Source organism: Acinonyx jubatus, chromosome E4 (assembly GCF_027475565.1).
Source record: "Acinonyx jubatus isolate Ajub_Pintada_27869175 chromosome E4, VMU_Ajub_asm_v1.0, whole genome shotgun sequence".
NCBI lineage: Eukaryota > Metazoa > Chordata > Mammalia > Carnivora > Felidae > Acinonyx > Acinonyx jubatus.
The window spans coordinates 40,638,683-40,658,100 of NC_069395.1; the positions used below are offsets into that span (position 1 = coordinate 40,638,683).

The following is a 19,418-nucleotide window of genomic DNA, read 5'->3' on the forward strand; positions in this document are numbered from 1 at the left end:
TACAGTAACATTAACGAAAATAACTAGAACAATTATAACAGTACACTGTAATAAAAGTTAAGCGAATGTGGTCTCTCAAAATCTTTAAATTTTTTTTAAGTTTTCCTTTAAGTTAAAAAAAATTTTTTTTTAAGTTAATTTACTTACTGTAAGCTAGGGAGGGGCAGAGAGAGGGAGAGGGAGAATCCCAAGCAGGCTCCATACTGGCAATGCAGAGCCCGATGCATGGCTCAAACTCACGAACTGTTAGATCATGACCTGAGACAGAATCTAGAGTCGGATGCTTAACTAACTGAGCCACCCAGACACCCCTCTCAAAATCTTATTGTACTGTCCTCACTCACCCTTCTTCTTGTGATGCTGTGAGATGATAAAATCCCTGTGTGATGAGATGAAATGAATGACATAGGCACTGTGACGTAGCATGAGGCTACTATTGGCCTTCTGATCATCTGATCCTGGGCCATGGTTGACAGTGTGTAATGGAAACTGCAGAAAGTGAAACAGCGGATAAGGGGGGACTACTGTAAAATTGGGGGACAGAAAAGGGAACTGGTGTAGATATTGAAAGCTTCTTAAACTTAACTTATAAATAAAAATGCAGATATAATGAAAGGCTCCCATGGAGATAAATGTTTCCTGAAGAGGAGAGGAGAAAAAATGATGGAGTTGAATGCAGAGAGATGGGGTGGGGACGATGGTGGTGAAAAGTTGAGAGAGCGAGAGATTTGCATGGGATTGCCACACTTTCTTATTACAAACTGTAGCTTGCAATAGCCTGGAGACTACGTTTACAAATTTTTTGTTGCATAGGCATAATTGCATGCCCCTTGCCACAAATGTCAGGTGAAATTAAACTTCTGTTCTTGTGCTAAAAGCTGAATAGATTCATTTCTATTAGACATGCAATTAGTTTACCAGTGCATTTTATTTAACACTTCTAGAGTGCTTTTATCAGTTTTTGACTCCAGTCTGTTCTTTATATTGATTTAATTTTACAAACATTTATGGGGTGCCAATTCTTTGATAAGTTGAGACCATCTGAAAATAGAAATCTTTATACTACTCCAGTTATCGTCCATATTCATCATTTTTATGATTTTTTAAAATAGCCTTCCAAGATAAATTCGAAGTAGGAAATCAGACTGTTAATCCCTAGGAAATAGCACATGTGTAATGTTTGTTGCAAGATTGAACAAGTATGTTTTAAAGACCTGTTTTCTACACCTTGGGTGCATTTTGCTTGTGTAGATAGCAGCTTGTCGGTTTGTTCAGCCATAGGCAAAATCAGCCAGATGGTAGCAATTAATGCCTGTCTTCAGAGGAAGAAGTAGTGTTGTCTCTCTCTTACTCCTGAGAAGAGTAGTTCTTTCTCTGAAATCCGTAATTTACAATTGACATTCTTTTATCATTTAATTGAGTGCTTCTCCATTTCTAGTCCTTTTGAAGAAATGGATATTGCTTCATCTCACTGAAGCTTACTTTTTCCCAACAGTATTTGTCAGCACATTATGTGGTAGCTAATTATGCATCCTTCTTTTAAAAGCGTATAAAGCTGCTCACCAGCATTTGTTTTTAGGGAAACACAAATCAAAACCACAGTGAGATACCATTCACAACCACTAGGATGGCTGTAATAAAAAAGACAGAAACAAACAAAAACACAATAACAAGTGCTGGTGAGGCTGTGGAGAAATCGGAACCCTCATGCATTGCTGGTGAGAATGTAAAATGGTAGAGCTCCTTTAGAAAATGGTTTGGCAGTCCTTAGAAGTTAAACATGGAGTTACCATATGACCCAGCAATTCAAACTCCTAGGTATGATACCCAAGGAAACTGAAAACATATGTCCACATAAAAACTTGTCCATGAATGTTCATGGCAACATTGTTAATACTAGCCCAAAAGTAGAAACTGTTCAGGTACCTATCAACTGATAAATATATAAATAAATGTTGATATATTCATGCAATGGAATATCATTCAACAATAAAAAAGAAGAAAGCTTCGATACATGTTACATGGTGACTGAAAACATTATGTCAATTGAAAGACGCCAAACACAAAAGGTCACACACATATTGTAGGATTCTATTTATATGACACTTCCAGGATGAGCAAATCCATGAAGGTGGAAGGGAGGTTAGTAGTTCCCAGGGAATAGCATGATGGAGGAGTGGCTGCTAATGGGTACAGGAAGTTAGTGTTGATAGGTCCATAACTTTGTGAGTATACTGAAAACCATTGAACTGTGTTCTTTAAAACAGTGAATTTTATGGTTATGTTAATTATATCTCAATTTCTAAGGCAACTTTGATAAGACTGTTTTGTATTGTTGGTATATATTAGGCTTCAATCCTTCAGAGACCAAGATTCGAACACCTGATGGGAAAGTGTGGCAGGAGGCTGAATTTCAAAACATGAGTCGAGAAGTGTATCGAGACTTAGCACTTCACTTTGCAGGTGAGAGTGGAGCGTTCTTAGATTTTGCATGTTTTATCATGTATGCTATCTGACATCATATTTAAACCTAAAATTGTCACCAAAATAAAGGTATTTCCTTTTTAACTGCATGGTATACCAAAGCAGTTGTGGTTTCAGTCATAAGGCTCTCTTAGCGTCTAGGCTCTGCTCCAGGATTAAAATTAGCACACATGGCTGATGAGACAGAAACTAGGTTATTTTTAACCTCAGAGACTCTCTGAGTCAGGCCTGTCTGATTTGAAGGAAACATAGCAGAGTCTAGTTGAAGTTTACTTCTACTAGACTGAGATCTTTGAGATGGTCAGTAATTTGGTAGGCAGCAGATAAGATGATACTACCATGAGGGCCAAATGCAGAAAGAAAAATCAACGTTATAGGAACGGAATACATTTAGAGAATTGGAAATAGGAGGAATTTACGGAAGGTTGAAGAGGGAAATGGGAAGGTGATACTGTAATGTTATGGAATGCTTAGTGCAATTTGGGGTAAGGTGATGCATTCGTAGTCTTCTGTACTTTTGTTTTACAGTTGTGGAAATGGAGGCTTACTGAGTAACTTCCCCCAAGTTTGTATCTATAGATAGAGTAGTTGAGAATGGAAGCCAAAATTCAAAGCCAACTCTGTCTGACTCTACAGCCTGAGATTTTTCTACTAAGCCCCCACAGAGATTTTGCTAATATATTTTGTGGTATTAAGTGTCCAGTCCAGTTTTCCTAGTATTATTATTGGGACAGTGTATTCAGGTTTTTTTCTTTTTTTCCTGAGATGGAAAAGGAGTATAATGTAATTGTTAAGAGTAAAGATTTTGGAATTAGCTTACAAGGGTTCAAATTCTTGCTCTGCCTCTTATTACTTATGTATATACTACTTGTGTTTTTCTCATCTGTAAAAGAGGGATAATAATAATATACCTCTATAGGTCAGTATCTTTACAGACCAGTAGAATGATGTATGTCAATGAATTCTTTAAGAAGTCTGCCTGGGGGTGCCTGGGTAGCTCAGTTGGTTGTTATCCAACTCTTGGTTTCAGCTCAAGTCATGATCTTGTGGTTTTATGACTTTGAGCCCCATGTCAGGCTCTGTGCTGACCACGCGGAGCCTGCTTAGAATTCTCCCTCTCTTTCTGCCCCTACCCTGCTCGTGCTTTCTCTGTCCCTCTCAAAATAAATAAATAAACTTAAAAAAAAAAAAAGGGTCTGTCTGTTGGGGCACCTGGGTGGATCAGTTGTTTGAGCGTCCAGCTTTGGCTCAGGTCGTGATCTCAGCGTTTGTAAGTTCAAGCCCCATGTGGGGCTTGCTGCTGTGAGCACAGAGCCCACTTTGGATCCTCTGTCCTCCTCTCTTTCTGCCCCTCCCTCTGCTCATGCTATCTCTCTCTCTTAAAACTAAACATTAAAAAAAAAAGTCTGTCTAGTAAGACTGCCTTCTCTTTCATGGTGGTTGAACTCTGTCCATTAGCTTCTAGCTAGGACTGACCCATCTACTTGTGTTTTAGGTTCCATTTACTCTTGTAAAAGTTTAAAGACATCACTTTGTCCTTATTTCCTTTCTTTGGCATCATCAAATTTTCCCTCTCCTCAAGGTTATGCCCATCAACAGACTGTTTGCTAACATGCTGTTATCTCAGCCATCATAAAAGAATGCTGCTTTTGGCCCTACTCTCTTCAGTTATTGCCTTGTTTCTCTCCTATTTGTGGCACAACTTCAGAAAGTTGCCTTATACTCATTGTCTCCGGTTTTTCTCCTCCCTTTCACTCTTGAACCCTTTTCTATTTGGGTTTTGCTCCGCCTTCTCTGTGGACTGCTAATGTCAAGGTCATCAGTAACTCCCACATTGCTAAATCCAGTGTTTGATTCTCAGTTGTCATCTTGATCTCCCTGCGACATTAGACATGATAGATTACTTCTTTCTTGAAACGCTTCACTTGACATCTAGGGTTCCTTAAGTGTTTGGTTTTCCTCCTGAGTCTAGCTACTCTTTTTCAGATTTTTTTTTTTTTTTACCTAATTAACTCCTTGATATCTGAACATAGTCATGCCCAGGGCTCAGTACTTGGGTCTGTCTATCCTTTTTTTTCCTTTTCTCTTCTCTTCCTCTCTCTCTCTTTTTTCTTTTTCTTCCCTTACTACTACTGCTACTACTACTGTTTATTTATGTACACTCTAGGCAGGCTCGTCTAGTCTCAGGACTTCAAATATTTTCTGTTGCCGTTGATTCCCAAATTTATGTCTCTGGCCCAGACTTTTCCTCTGCACTCAGACTTGTATCTAACTGCTAACTCTATCTCTCCCTTTGGATATATAATGGATTTCTCAAACTTAATAAATCCAAAATGGAGCTAACTAAATGGGGTCATGATACCCCCTTAAACCTACTCCTTTGGTAGTCCCTCTATCTCTGTTAATTCTATCTTTCTACTTCAGGCCCCAGATCTTGAGTCATCCTTGACTCCTCTATTTCTCTCAGACCTTATGTTTCATGTTGTTCAAAATATATCTAAAATATAACCACTTTCTCCACCTCACCACCTTTCTCCAGAGAAAGAGCAGAGCTCTATATGTATTTTAAAGTTTACATTTCACTACTACCTAGGTCCAAGCCACCATCAGTCTCTTGTGTGGATTATTGCAATAGCCCTCTCATTGGTCTTCCTGCTTCTGCCCTTTTAGGAAGCCCGTTATCATCACAACTGCTAGAGTAAGCTTGTTAAGATTTAGTTTAGATCATATCACTCCTTTGCCCTAAAACTTCCAAAAACCTCTCGATCTCATTCTTAAGTAAAACCTGAAGCTCTTTCAGTGACTCGTAAAGCCCCACACAATCTGGCCCTCAGTTATGTCTCTGACCGTGGTTCTCTCTACTCTGTGTTCATTTCACGGACACTGGCCTGCTTGCTGTTTCTCAGGTATGTTCCTACTTTAGGACCTTTGACTCACACTTCCACTCTGTTCAGAGTGCAGAGCTCTATATGTGTTTTAAAGTTTACATTTCTTCAGATCTGTAATTGAGGTTGGTTTTCAAGTTTATATGTGTAGCTAGTCTATTTCCCCAGATTGGAATTTAAAAAAATTAGTGAGTAGTAATTTATATGTGAAATGGCTTGACATATTTCACGAGCATAACCATAAAAGGGTTAATATTTGGGAATATTATTTTATGAAGTTTTATTCTGGAAGTTCATGAATATCTCAGATATGTAGGAATTTTTAAGTGAAATAAGAATCTGTGAAAGTACTCACCTGTGAGATTCTATAAATGATCCAACCCTGGCTTGGAAAGCATTACTTTTGTAACTTCTTCCAGTTTGTGAAATTGTGAAAATGAGGAAAATTTTTCGAGGGTTTTCTGGAAAACAACAACAATAGCAAAACAACACAACAACAAAACAAAGCAAAAATGAAAAACAAAAAATGAAAACTTAGAACTCAAACTGTAGGGGTAGTTAGTGGTAATCTTTAGACCTTTCCATAAGAGGAGTTGGCATTGGTAGCTTATGGGTCACAGAAGTAGCCTCAGCGAAGATTTTTTCCCCCCTACCTGAATCATGCTTTATGCTGATTTTTCTTACTGGGAAGAGGACGAATGGGTGGGTAGGAATCATTATAATGTTTGCTATAAGTGTTTCTGCTTTTCAGATGATATCTCTATGAAAGAGAAACCTGCTGAAAAAAGTAAAGAGAAAAAAGTGGTCAAGCCAGTGCGAAAAGTCCAAAAGGTAACACAGTTATCAAGTCCAGAAGGCAAAACAGGTTGGTTTTCTCAATATCATGCCCATCCCCATTACATAATACTGAAGTGGCATTCTATATGGAAATAATTGTTTTTTTTTTTTTTTAAGTTTATTTATTTTGAGAAAGAGAGAAAGAGCGCATGCATGGGGGAGGGACAGAAAGAGAGGGAGAGAATCCCAAGCAGGCTCCACTGTCAGCAGGAGCCTGACATGGGGCTCGAACTCACGAACTGTGAGATCATTACCTGAGCCAAAATCAAGAGTTGGATGCCTAACTGACTGAGCCACCCAAGTGCGCTGGAAATAAATACTTGTTAACCAGATGTTTTCATTGTTTGGCACATAGAAAAATTCAGTACATTTTATATATCATTATTTTGTATACATGTTTTATTGAGGTATAGTTGATATAGAATAAGCTGTACATATTTAGAATGTTAGTTTGATGAGTTTTCACATATGTATGTACTCATGAAACCTTATGTTCACCATAATAGTAAACATATCTCCCCAGCCCAATTGTTTAATCATTATTTTTAATAGAAATTAACCAGATTACAGGTAATGATTTTTATGTAGTAAACTTTTATATATAAAGGGATTGCCTATGACTGTCGCTACATCCCTTCACTTACTCTCAAAAGAGAATAAATGTTGCATGAGAAAAATATAACAGTCCATGCCAGTACTGGTCAGGCCAGACTCTAAATAGATCAGGACTGAGAAAAAGAGAATTCCCTAGTTTTGTAGTTATTAACACTTCAGGCCTAGTCTAGGTTGCCTGCATTTATAACCTGTTCTGTTCTGTTCTGTTCTGTTATGTCTAGCTTTGTTCTTTTGGTGAGTAAGTTAATTTTAGTGTCCTTTGGTTTCCCCGTATGTAAAATGGGAAAGCAGTAGTATTTTTCTCACAGGGTTGTTGTGAAAACTAAAATAATTAATACCTAAAAGCATTCAGTGTGTAGTATTTGGCACATGGTAAGCACTCAAATGTTAGGTATGATTCCATTAATAATAATTATTATTTCTGGTATATTGAAAATGGTTATTTAGCTGTCATATTTATGTTAGTGAGTAATTTGGCCTGAGAGAGTGGAGGAAGTTGAGAATTTGTCACTTTCAGTTTGGAGACATTCAGAATCAATCATTCATTCATTCATTATGCAGATATTTTTGAGCACTTTATACGTGTGACGCCCTGTGCTATACTAAGCTTAGGCAATACAGTGGTAAGCAGGATACACATGGCCCCTACCCTCTTGGAATTTATAATCTGGTCAGGAAAACAGTAGATAGTAGATACACAGTTATAATAGAATGTGACTAATGTATGATAGGGAATTATAGGAACATGGAGCAGGAGTGATGAGGCACTGGTGGTTTTTTTTTAATATATGTATTTTAAGTTTATTTATTTTAAGAGAGAGAAAGAGAGAGAGAGAGAACGAATGGAGGAGGAGCAGAGAGAGAGAGAGAGAGAGAGAGGGAGATAGAGAGAATCCCAAGGGGCTCGATGTCACGAACCATGAGATCATGACTTGAGTTGAAATCAAGAGTTGGACGCTCAACCGACTGAGCCACCCAGGTGCCCCAGAGGCACTGGTTTTTAACCAGACACTTGTTTTTCTGATCATAGACTAATCTATGGAATGTGAAGTAACAGATTTTGTGACACCCATTGTTAACCTCTAGATGTCAGAATGACCCTGACTATATACAAATCAAAATTTTATAAGAACGTGAATTATCTGAACACAAACAAAGCTAATTTTTACATTAAAAAATATGTCAAAGTGTTATTTTTATGTGGTATTATGTAATACTCTTGCCAGGGGCATAGTTTGAAATGAAGCACTGGGACCATTGTAACTTGTAAACACTGATCTTGGATTGTGTTTTTCCAGTTTTGTGGTAGACTAATTCCCATGTATGCACTGTGCAGTGACTGACAGAGAATCATTAAATGTGCTAAAGCTGTGTTAATAGTTTATCAATAACTGAAAGTCCCCTTTTACCACCAGCGACTGCAGTGAGACTATTCTAGAAAGCCAGAATTTAGAAATAACCACACAGCATATTCAGAAGCCAACATTTATAAATAACTACCCAGTATATTCATGGTTGCTTGCTTTTGATTCAGAAATCAAGAGAAGCTGAACTCCAAGAGAAGCCTGTTCTTTCATTTTGCCTAAGAACATAGTTTCTTATAAATAGATTGAACAGTAGACTTAAAGCCTTTTAAATATTTTAGATCGCTTAAGGTTAATAACAAGGTGCAAAAGCACTTAAAAAGTAAACACGGATTCATAATTCATGTTTCTTAATACTAGATGTTTTATTAAAACTGCAGTTTAATTGAAACTTTTAAATTGAAGCCTTTTTAAAAGAACTCTAAATTGGATGTCCTTTATTACAAATGCAATAAAATAGCATTACAGAAAGCTTGAAAAATGAAGAAAACAGAAAACCACTACCCTCACTTAAAGTACTAGTGTTTTGTTTATTTCCTTCCAGTAGTTTAAAAATCATAATAGTAGGTGATGTAATCATTGCATACATAACATTTTGTCTTTTTCTCTTAGCATTGTACCACCAGAACTTTTTTCTTATTTCTTATGGAAATTATAATTTGCAATAGCCACACAGTACTCCACCTGTGTTGGTGTATGATGATCTAATTTTAATTTTTTTACAGTCTGAAAGTAGTAAATGAAGAGTTTTTCTCTTAATCAACAGCTGTGTTTATTGGACCATACTTTCACAAACTTTTATAATGAGGGCAGTTTATACTGTTGGCGATGTTTGCTTTTTGAGTGTCATTGTTTTATGCATAGAAAAGTAATGTACAGTTCTGCTATGTATCTATAAAATATAATGTGAAATTCCTTATAATACCATTCCCTTAACAGTAATCACTGGTAACTGTGACATGTTTCTTGGGATTTTTTTCTTACGCTTAGCTGAAATCATTTGTTTATTCAGCAGACATACACTTTACTATGTGCCAGGTACCGTTGGTAAACCAAACACTTACTATACTTAAGATATGTTTTTTGTTGTGTGCCCAAACTGTTGAATTCAGTGCTCTGCTTCTTGAGGATTCAAGAATCATTAATGTTTGGTACTTAACGTCCAAAGCATTTTTTTTTCAATTTTTTTTTAATCTTTATTTATTTTTGAGAGAGAGACAGCGTGTGAGCAGGGAAGTTGCAGAGAGAGAGGGAGACACAGAATCCGAAGCAGGCTCCAGGCTCTGAGCTGTCAGCACAGAGCCTGACGTGGGGCTCGAACTCACAAACTATGAGCTCATGACCTGAGCCGAAGTCGGATACTCAACTGATGGAGAGCCACCCAGGTGCCCCATGTCCATAGCATTTTATACTTATTTGAGATGTGTGAATAAATCAAGATTTAAACAAACTGCTAATTAATTTTGGGGACATTGGGTTAAAAATTAGGTTGTAAACCCTCTGACTTTGGCATAAGATCAGCATAAGATTAATTATAAAACCTGTATGGTTGAGTAGATATACTTGAAGTTTTAAATTCAACCTGGTATGTGTATGTATATATTTTTTTAGGTAGCAGTCGTCTGATAAGTACATCTTCTTGGCGAGATGGACAAAAATTAGTAAAGAAGATTCTGGGGCCTGCACCCAGATTGGAGCAAAAAGAGCGAAGAACAGCATCAAGTGACAGAAGTGGAAGAGAAAGAACTACTAAATCTGGTGAGTAATTAAATTATTAAATTAAATTGTTTCAGTAATTAAAATTGTTGAGAAAAGCAATTAAAGATTGCTTGTATAAGTACGTAGAGAAGGTGAAAGTACTCTTGAGAATGCTTTCGGAATTTGGTTTATAATTGTGAATGTAGCTCAAAAAAGAAGAACTGTTCTATTGGGCTTGTCTGTGGATAATTCCATATATAGATGTTATGATGACTTTTATTAAGGATTCTATTTGTTATGTTAATTACGTTTAGCTGCCAGCTGCATAGAAAAGCATCATTTAATTAGGTTTTATTAGACTTTTAGGGACCTTAAGAGACTAAGTCCGATTTGTCTTTCTCTACACATACATAGGCAGACATTCATAATATTGGCTTTTTTTATTTGACAGATTAGGAAACAGGCCCTGAGAGAGAAGTGATTTTTTTTCTCAGGGTATATATTCAGTGGGTGGCAAAATTTGATCTAGAATCTAAAACTCTTTGGTTTGACCCTCAAGTCCATTACTTTTCTCTTTGTGAAGTATCTTAAATGCTCTTTGAGATAACTAGTTACTTGTTTCATGAACACTAATTTTGGGAAATGAAATATAAGTTAACTACAGGCCAGCTTTCCTTTTCAGGAACAAAATTTGCTTTAATTAATTTGAGCTTCTGGAATGGATTCAGTAAGAAATGCAATCACAACTATAATTTGGGATATAGAAATCAATATATACTTTGTATTTACTCCTCTTTACTTTCACTAGCTTATAAATAAACTCATATGCATTCTTGGTTTAAAATCAAGCCATGTCAATAAGCATTTAGATTTTAAAATGATTGTTTTTCTATCTATTTAATTTTTTTTCTGTTATTCATTGGAGAGTTGTGGCAGCTAAACATTGTTGGGTTTTGAACTCCTGATTTGATGGTTTGGGGATGGAGAGAGATAGTAATATTAAATATGTACATGGGAGAGAAATAATAATTCTCTATTAATACTTAAATATTCACATTAACAATAGATTTGTCTTTATTTTAGAAATATTAAAAATGCGTTGTTTAAATGCCAAGGAAGTATAGTTGTTGTCTTTTTTTTTAAGTTTATTTATTTATTTTTGAGAGAGAGAGAGTAAGCAGGGGAGAGGCAGAGAGAGGGAGAGAGAGAGAATCTCAAGCAGGCTCCACACTGTCAGTGCAAAGCCCGACTTGGGGCTTGAATTCACGAACCATGAGGTCATGACCTGAGCTGAAATCACAAGTCGGACACTTAACTGACTGTGCCACCCAGGCACACTGGAAGTCTAGTTTTTTAAAAGATTGAAATTATTCTCCTCTAAAAAAGGTGTTTTTCTTTCCTTCTATTATAGTCTTTAAACAACTTTATCGGATACTTGAATTTGAGTTTAGAATAAAGGAACATTCCCTAATTTTGTTCTTACTGCAATAAATCTTAGGAATGAATTTAGGATTTTCATACATTGCTAACAGTTCATATTTTGCAGGGCGTCATATTGGAAGAGCAGAATCTGATCCTAGATTGGATGTTTTGCATAGACATCTTCCACGAAACTCAGAACGTTCGAGAAGTAGAGCTCGGTCTGAGACTAATACAAAGAAATTAGCTCCATCTCTTCCAGATAATAAACAGGAGGACAATACTGCCTTAAATAAGGACTTTTTACCTCTTGAAATTCGTGGAATTCTTGATGACCTACAGCTGGATTCTACAGTTCAGGCTGCCAGGCAAGAAATAGGAGAGTTACAGAATCCGAAGTCATCAGCACCAGTACAAGCTCCTAGGAGTCACAGCCCAGTAAAAAGAAAACCTGACAAAATAACAGCTAATGAAGATCCCCCTGTTATTTCCAAAAAGCGCCACTATGACACAGATGAGGTACGACAGTACATTGTTAGACAGCAGGAGGAAAGGAAGAGGAAGCAAAATGAAGAGAAGAAGGCTCAAAAGGAGGCCACCGAGCAAAAGAACAAACGATTACAGGAGCTCTATCGGAAACAGAAAGAAGCCTTTACTAAAGTCAAAAATGTGCCTCCTTCTGAGCCATCAGTAACCAGGCGACTGCAGGAAACTTACTCCAAATTGCTACTAGAAAAGACCTTGCTTGAAGAGCCGCCTCACCAACATGTCACACAGGAAACTCAGGTAATAGTAGTGTCAGAAATACAAAGGGAAGTAAGTCATGATTGGAAAAACCTTATTCACCACTTTGTTGCCATCATTTCGAATATTCAGACAGACGCCCAGACGGTATTTAATAATGATGATCTTTTCATGAAACTTATTGTGTGTGAAGAGTGATTTGATAAATATGATTAGAAAGAAGTGCTCAGTTTAGCATTTCCTAGAGTGAGTGTTCCTGATCTCTGTTCAGCTCGTCATTGTTGTTAGTTCCATCCTTGCCTAGTTTTCACTGTGTTACTGAACATAAAGTTAGATGATGTTCATAAAAGCCTAGTTTTGTGATCTGTGCGGAACCTAGAGAATATCCTATTGTATGTGATGATTTTACGAGTATTGCTCTTGTTTTAAGAATAACATTCAGTACGTGCCATGTACCTACCACAGACTGTGTTAAAGGCTTTATAGGGTAAAGCTTCACTAAATCCTCACAACTCTGAGAAGGTAAGTACTATTACTATTTCTAGACGAAAAAACTGAGGTTTAGGAAGAGTATTATTTCCTTCAAATTACACAGTTAGTATTAGGTGCCCTTCTTGGATTTCAGATGCAATTTTGCTGTTAATTGTAATGGCTGCTTTTTAAGACAAACTGAATTTGGATTGGTTTTATTTTAGGAGAAAAAAGCCCTCACATTTCATGAATCTTTGTAAATTGAAGTGAATTAATATTAGTCTTATGTATTCCCTGAATATATCTTTGGGATGGGGGTCAGATGAATTTGCTGTCCTTTTCTCCTAGACCAGACCAGGGTATCAACCTTCTGGAGAATCTGACAAAGAAAACAAAGTCCAGGAACGTCCCCTAAGTGCATCTTCCAGTAGTGACATGTCTCTGTCAGAACCTCCACAGCCTCTTGCAAGGTAAAAAGGGGAGAATGAAGTACGATTAAGATTCTTTCCATGAAATTTAGTATAGTGGCCTAAGCTCAGTGAATTCTGTTGACTGATCTTCCTGTGTGAGCAAGAAGTTTATTTAGAAATTGGTTAGTATCTTCTGGTGGATACTTCAGCATGGTGTACATCTGTACTTGCTGCATACCCGATTCTGTTGTTCACTTTTACCTGTCCTTTAATATCCAACCGAAATGTCAGTTTCTCCCAGGGATCCTGCGATTGGAAGCACTCTTGCTTTCTCTGCATTAAACACGCAATAAACGTTTGCTGGATGAATGAATCACAGTGAAGTTAATATTTTAAAGGATTTGTGGTGAATAATTTTCAAAAGGCACATCTGTGTCCATTACTATTCAGAATTTCTTTAGATGACTCATTCCATTTTATCCATCATCCCTTTCAAAAGTTGTATTTAGATATGCATATGAACACGTGAACAAGGGCTGGATTGCTGATCAAGGGCTATTTTACTTGTTTATTTACAATTTTTTTTCTTGCTGTAATACATTGTTTGCAATGAAGTAAAAAAAAGTATGCATGGAATTTGAGGGGATTTTGAGTTCATATGGTTTTAAACAATTTAAAGTAACCATTTTGAGAAGAGAAGCGTTTGGAACTCTTTTGTGAGAATGCACAAATAAAGATCAAATCACATCCCAATTTGGGTCAGTATACATGGTCCTTTCACCCCATTGCCCCCCCAAAGAATAAAAATGCTGATAAGAATAGCTAACATTTATTGAGTACTTGTTAGTTTCCAGGCACTGATCTACATACTTTGCATATATTAGCTTATTTCTTCTTGTATTCCTTGAGTTGGGCATTATTGTTATTCCCATTTTACGGAAGAGCTAATTGAGGCCTAGAATTTAATTAATTTTCTCCAAGATCAAAACATAGTGGTGGAGAGGGATTTGAACTTCAGTCTGATTCCAGAAACTCTGTGCTTTTAACCACTCTACACACTGCCTCCCAATAAGTTTCATATGATTTATTTAAAGTTGTAAATAACCTTTCAAATTTCAAGCATAAATAAACTTTAAAGTTTTTTTTTTTTTTTGAATTTGAATACCTTCAGTAGGTGTACTCTTCAGTTCATCTCAGCCCCATTATTATTGTCAGACAGTCTTCTGGCTTCATGTCTCCTGTTTTACCTTTCCTGAGTTTCCTTCTAACTCTAAACAAGTTAGCCAGTATTAAAAACAAATCAAACGTAAACAGATCGATTATTGTTAGCTTGCACATGTTCCTTTCCTTTTTTTTTTTTTTTTAAGGTTTATTTATTTTGAGAGAGAGCTAGTGTGCACGAGCAGGGGAGGGGCAGAGAGAGAAGAGAGGCTGTACTGTCAGTGCAGAGCCTGACGTGGGGCTCGATCCCACGAACTGTGAGATTGTGACCTGAGCTGAAGTCAAGAGTTGGATGCCTAACCAGCTGAGCCACCCAGGCACCCCTTTCCTTTTTTTTAATATCAAATTTCTTCACCTTGAGATATGTAATCTTTTGCCTCCACCATCCCTCTACCCATTTCTTAGGTTCACCATTTCTGTTAGTAGTCTCACCATATCTCAGTTACTTTATGCTTGGAAGCATGGCGTTACTTTTCCATGACCTTTTTGCCCCGTGTTCTTCATTAGCTACGTGGAAAACTCCAAATTACGTACCTGACCCTGAAGACCTTGAAGATCTAGCTCAAAAGTCACTTCCCTTGGCTAGCAGAGTTTATTGTTTTCTCTCCACACTCTATTGAACTTTATATGTTTTTATATTAGTACTTATGACATTGTAGTTTAGCCATTTATTAGTGTCTCATCCCTGCTAGATCTTAGAAACTAAAGAGTAAGGATTTAGCCTTAACTGGATTAAGTCTTTCCATTTTTGTCTCCCCTGTGCCTCTATCATCAACATAGTGCCTGGCACATAATTGGCATTGAAATACTTGAATTTAAAGATCTTGGATTTTTACTTAGCAATATCTTTTATGTTTATAACTTCATTTTTTTGGTTGTTCATTTGTTTTTAAAGTTTATTCATTTATATTGAGAGAGAGAGAGAGACAGAGAGAGGGAGGGAGGGAATCCCAAGCAGGCTCCTCCCTATCAGTACAGATCCCAATGTGGGGCTCAAACTCATGAACTGTGAGATCATAACCTGAGCTGAAATCAAGAGTCAGATGCTTAACTGACTGAGCCACCCAGGTGCCCCTGTAACCTCCTTTGTATTCCCATTACTGCCAGCTTAGTTTGAGGCCTAATAACCAACCGCACACTTCATATTTTGTGGCATAGAATCTATGCATGAGTCTTCCTTCATTCCCTTTTTATAGCAGCCCTTCAACACCAAAGATTGCTATTATACAGCCTCTAACTAAACCTTGCGTGACATGCTTTCCATGCTTTTCAGTTCTCTTTTCACTCTGCTTCCCCTCCTCCAGGTAATTCTTTTGTATTTACTTTGTAAGGCTTCCCATTTCTCCATACTAGTTTGGTTGCAGCCTGTCCAGATAACTTTGAATCGTAATTTGATTTGTTGGGTTAGCCACGCATCCTAGCTTTCTGTCACCTGTGAATTTTATAAGAATATCTTTATGTCATCATCTAAAAATAATGGACAAGACCAAGGACAAAACTTCAAGTTATTTTTTTATAAGCATCTTCTTAATAGTTCACATTGAGCTTTAATTGTTTTTTATAATATCTCTAAATATACAGAATGTCCATGGTCTGGAAATGTAGGTGAATTATATAATGTCATCTAGGACATCTTTGTTTGGTTTCTCTATTTTATGGACAACCTTCTCTGTATTGTATATTCATAATGGGTATTCATAGTTTTGCATTGGTATTCATGGTTTGATGTTCATTAATTTTTTTTTTTTTTTTTAGAATGAAATTATAGGGGTGCCTGGCTGGCTCAGTTGGTGGAGAGTGTGACTCTTGATCTTGGGGTCATGAGTTCTAGCCCTATGATGTAGAGATTGCTTAAAAATAAAATCTTGAAAAAAAAGACATCGTAATAATCTCCTTATTTCTTCAGTATGTACAATGTTAAACATAAACATTTATTAAATATTTGTTGATTAGAATAATGACTCATGCCTATGTTAGTAGTTAGCAACCTTAAGCATTTCTCTTTTATATAACATTATTTAAAAAAATTTTTTTTTAATGTTTATTTATTTTTGAGAGAGACAAAGACAGAATGTGAGTGGGTTAGGGGCAGAGAGAGACACACACACACACAGAGTCCCAAGCAGGCTCCAGGCTCTGAGCTGTCAGAACAGAGCCCGACGCGGGGCTCGAAACTCACGAGCCGTGAGATCATGACCTGAGCCGGGACGCTCAACTGACTCAGCCACCCAGGCGCCCCATATATAACATTATTTTTAAAGGAAGGGGTAGAACCAATGTTGTAAAGAATTTTGTTCACAGAGTTTTAAAGGTTATAAAGCCTTCTCTTTAATTAATAGTTTAAGAAATATGTCTTAGTTGAAGAAAGCAGTTTGCATGATGACATTCCATTTTTATGAAAATAACAATGCCAGAACACAACACACACATAGAAAAATGTTTGGAAAAGATATAATTCTAAATGAAATATTAATAGTGCCTATTTCTCATTGTTTAGCTATGAGAGATCGCTGTCTTTTTTATCCTCTTTGCCTGTCCTTTTTTTTTTGGTGGTGAGTATGTGTTACTCTTACGAGAAAAAAAAAAGAAGTTAAAAAAACTGGTGGCTTAGTCATGAGTTACTGTCTTAACTAACATACTGTGACTTTCATTTCTAGAAAGGACCTGATGGAACCTACTTGGATGCAGCCTGACAGATTGAGCCCACGAGTCCACAATTCTCAACCACAGCCTCTTGCTGGAACAGCTGGAAATTTACTCTCCCATCTCTTGAGTCTAGAGCATGTAGGAATTTTGAATAAGGATTTTGAATCTATTTTACCACCCAGGAAGAATCATAATATGGCCTCAGGGCCATTAACTTTTACACCTCAACCATATCTGACCTCACCAGCTGCTCATCCAGATGCCTTGTTAAAACCTAATGCCAGCCAGTATAAAAGTAAACTGGATCGTATTGAAGCCTTGAAAGCAACAGCTGCTTCTCTGTCCAGCAGGATTGAAAGTGAAGCCAAGAAATTAGCTGGGGCTAACATTAACTATGGGTCAGTATGGAGCACTGAGTATGATGTACAGCGAACACCCCAAGAGGATGGATCTTGGACGAAGGCTCCAAGTCCACCTATGAAAGAGGATACTGAAGATGTTTTCTCTGCCCGAATTCAAAAGATGATGGGAACCTGTGTATCTCATGCAACTTTTGATGACGATCTTCCTGGTGTAGGCAACCTTAGTGAATTTAAAAAGCTTCCTGAGATGATAAGACCTCACAGTGCCATATCAAGGTTTAGAATGCGATCCCCCGGTCCCAAACCAGAAGGGCTGCTGGCACAATTGTGTAAGAGGCAGACTGACTCTTCTAGCTCTGATATGCAAGCTTGTTCTCAAGATAAAGCCAAATTGTCTCTTGGCTCCAGCACAGATTCAGTCAGTGAAGGGCCTCTTCTTAGTGAAGGGAGTCTCTCTGAAGAAGAGGGAGGCCATGATGGACAGCCCCCATTGAAGGTAGCAGAAATCTTAAAGGAAAAGGAATTTTGTGCTGGTGAAAGAAATGGTTATGAACCCATCAAAGAATTTCAGAAGGAAGCTGAAAAATTCTTGCCACTTTTTGGGCACATAGGTGGTACACAAAGCAAAGGACCATGGGAAGAATTGGCAAAGGGAAGTCCACATAGTGTCATTAATATTTTTACAAAATCCTATCAGTTGTATGGAAAAGGTGAGAAAAATAACTAAGCCTTGTGCTATTTGTATGTTAAGATAAATAATTTAATAATTCTGTACAAGATAATACTTAAGTACAAATTTTCATTATTCATTATGAGGATAGTGGGGACTTATTGTCTAAATTAGTCTAAGTTAATCTAAATTATCTGCAAGCTTCCACTAGAGTATTACAATTTAATCTTTAAAATTTCATTTTTTAGTTGTTACTGTCATGAACCATAGTTGATAGGTAGTTGTAGAAATTTTGGTCTACTTCATAGGTGGTGTTTAGGATAGGTATGTATCAAATATACACTAGGTTTTCTGTGACCATGGGTATGTATTTAGATAGAAAATAACTGTATTTCCTAATATAGTGATTGGTGAGTCATTGGGAATATAGTGGTCAAGAACTGACGGGCAACTGTAGTAACATTTCTAATATGGAAACTACTACTGCTTGTTAAACCTAATTTTAAAAATATTCAGACTTCGAACGGTAATGTAGCTATATATTGGGGTTGTGAAACAATTAACTTCTAAAGTTTCTTTCTTCTCCCTGATAGACTCAATTCCTTCAAATCCCTTTCTCTGTTCTTCTACTGTAGGTGGATGCTACTCATTTTATGCTAACATAACCTTAGAGTTTCCAGTTCAGAGAATGAGGCTGAGCCTTAAGTCAGCTATTGATATCTGTGGGTTTTTTATTTCTATTCTACACAGTGAGCAACTTATTTGATAAGTGAATTGATTTCATCTGTTCATTTAGGTTTAACTGGGTATTGCAGTGCATTTTTCTAGAATTCGTATTTAGCTACTTTGTTTTGATCTTGTGCAGACCTATTACATGCTGTTGGTCTCTTTTGTTTAACACTTATTTCTATATTAACACTATTTCTATATGGGGTATTTTTAAAGTATTTTTGATGAAAGCAAAATGCTTTTTATTTTTAATTTTTAAAAAATTTATTTATTTATGTATTTATTGGGGGGGTGGGGCAGAGTGTGAGTTGGGGAGGGACAGAGAGAGAGGGAGACACAGAATCTGAAGCAGGCTCTAGGCTCTGAGTTATCAGCACAGAGCCCGACACGGGGCTCGAACCCACGAACTGTGAGATCATGACCTGAGTTGAAGTCAGATGCTCAAGGGACTGAGCCCCCCACGTACCCCTCAAAATGCTTTTTAAACAATACCCGCATTTTTTTGTAAGAAAGTTGTGTTTTTTCTTAAATCCTTTTAGATTTTCATTAAGATTTTATAGTTAAACTGAAATACTTAGAGTTGAAATGATATCTTACTTAGGATTTGCTTCCAAATAGTCTGGGGAGGGGAGTGAGAAATGAAGGGAATAGGAAGTAATTCTTGAAGCTGCGTGATGGATTCCTTGGTTTCATTATGCTATTTTCTCTACTCGTATGTTGGCAAATTTCATTAATAAAATGTTTAAATTGTATTGTTAGATATAAAGATAAATTGAAAAGAAGCACTAATAAAAGCAAACTAAAACGTTCCCTAAATCCATATTGTTAATCCCCATCTTGTGGAATGCTTTGCTCGTGGTTGT

The 19,418-nt window shown here is 36.9% G+C and overlaps 1 protein-coding gene across 4 annotated transcripts in view; it reads left to right on the forward strand.

Moving 5' to 3' along the window:
- The window catches only part of CEP350 (centrosomal protein 350), a 153,726-nt gene that overhangs the window by 36,047 nt on the left and 98,261 nt on the right, over positions 1-19,418 (forward strand). For all 4 annotated transcript variants that reach the window (XM_027074431.2, XM_027074434.2, XM_027074432.2 and 1 more), the window contains exons 7-12: positions 2,350-2,463; positions 6,121-6,234; positions 9,797-9,943; positions 11,430-12,088; positions 12,866-12,987; positions 16,806-17,866. In XM_027074431.2, coding sequence (XP_026930232.2) covers positions 2,350-2,463; positions 6,121-6,234; positions 9,797-9,943; positions 11,430-12,088; positions 12,866-12,987; positions 16,806-17,866 — 2,217 coding nt within the window. The remainder of the gene's footprint in view (positions 1-2,349; positions 2,464-6,120; positions 6,235-9,796; positions 9,944-11,429; positions 12,089-12,865; positions 12,988-16,805; positions 17,867-19,418) is intronic.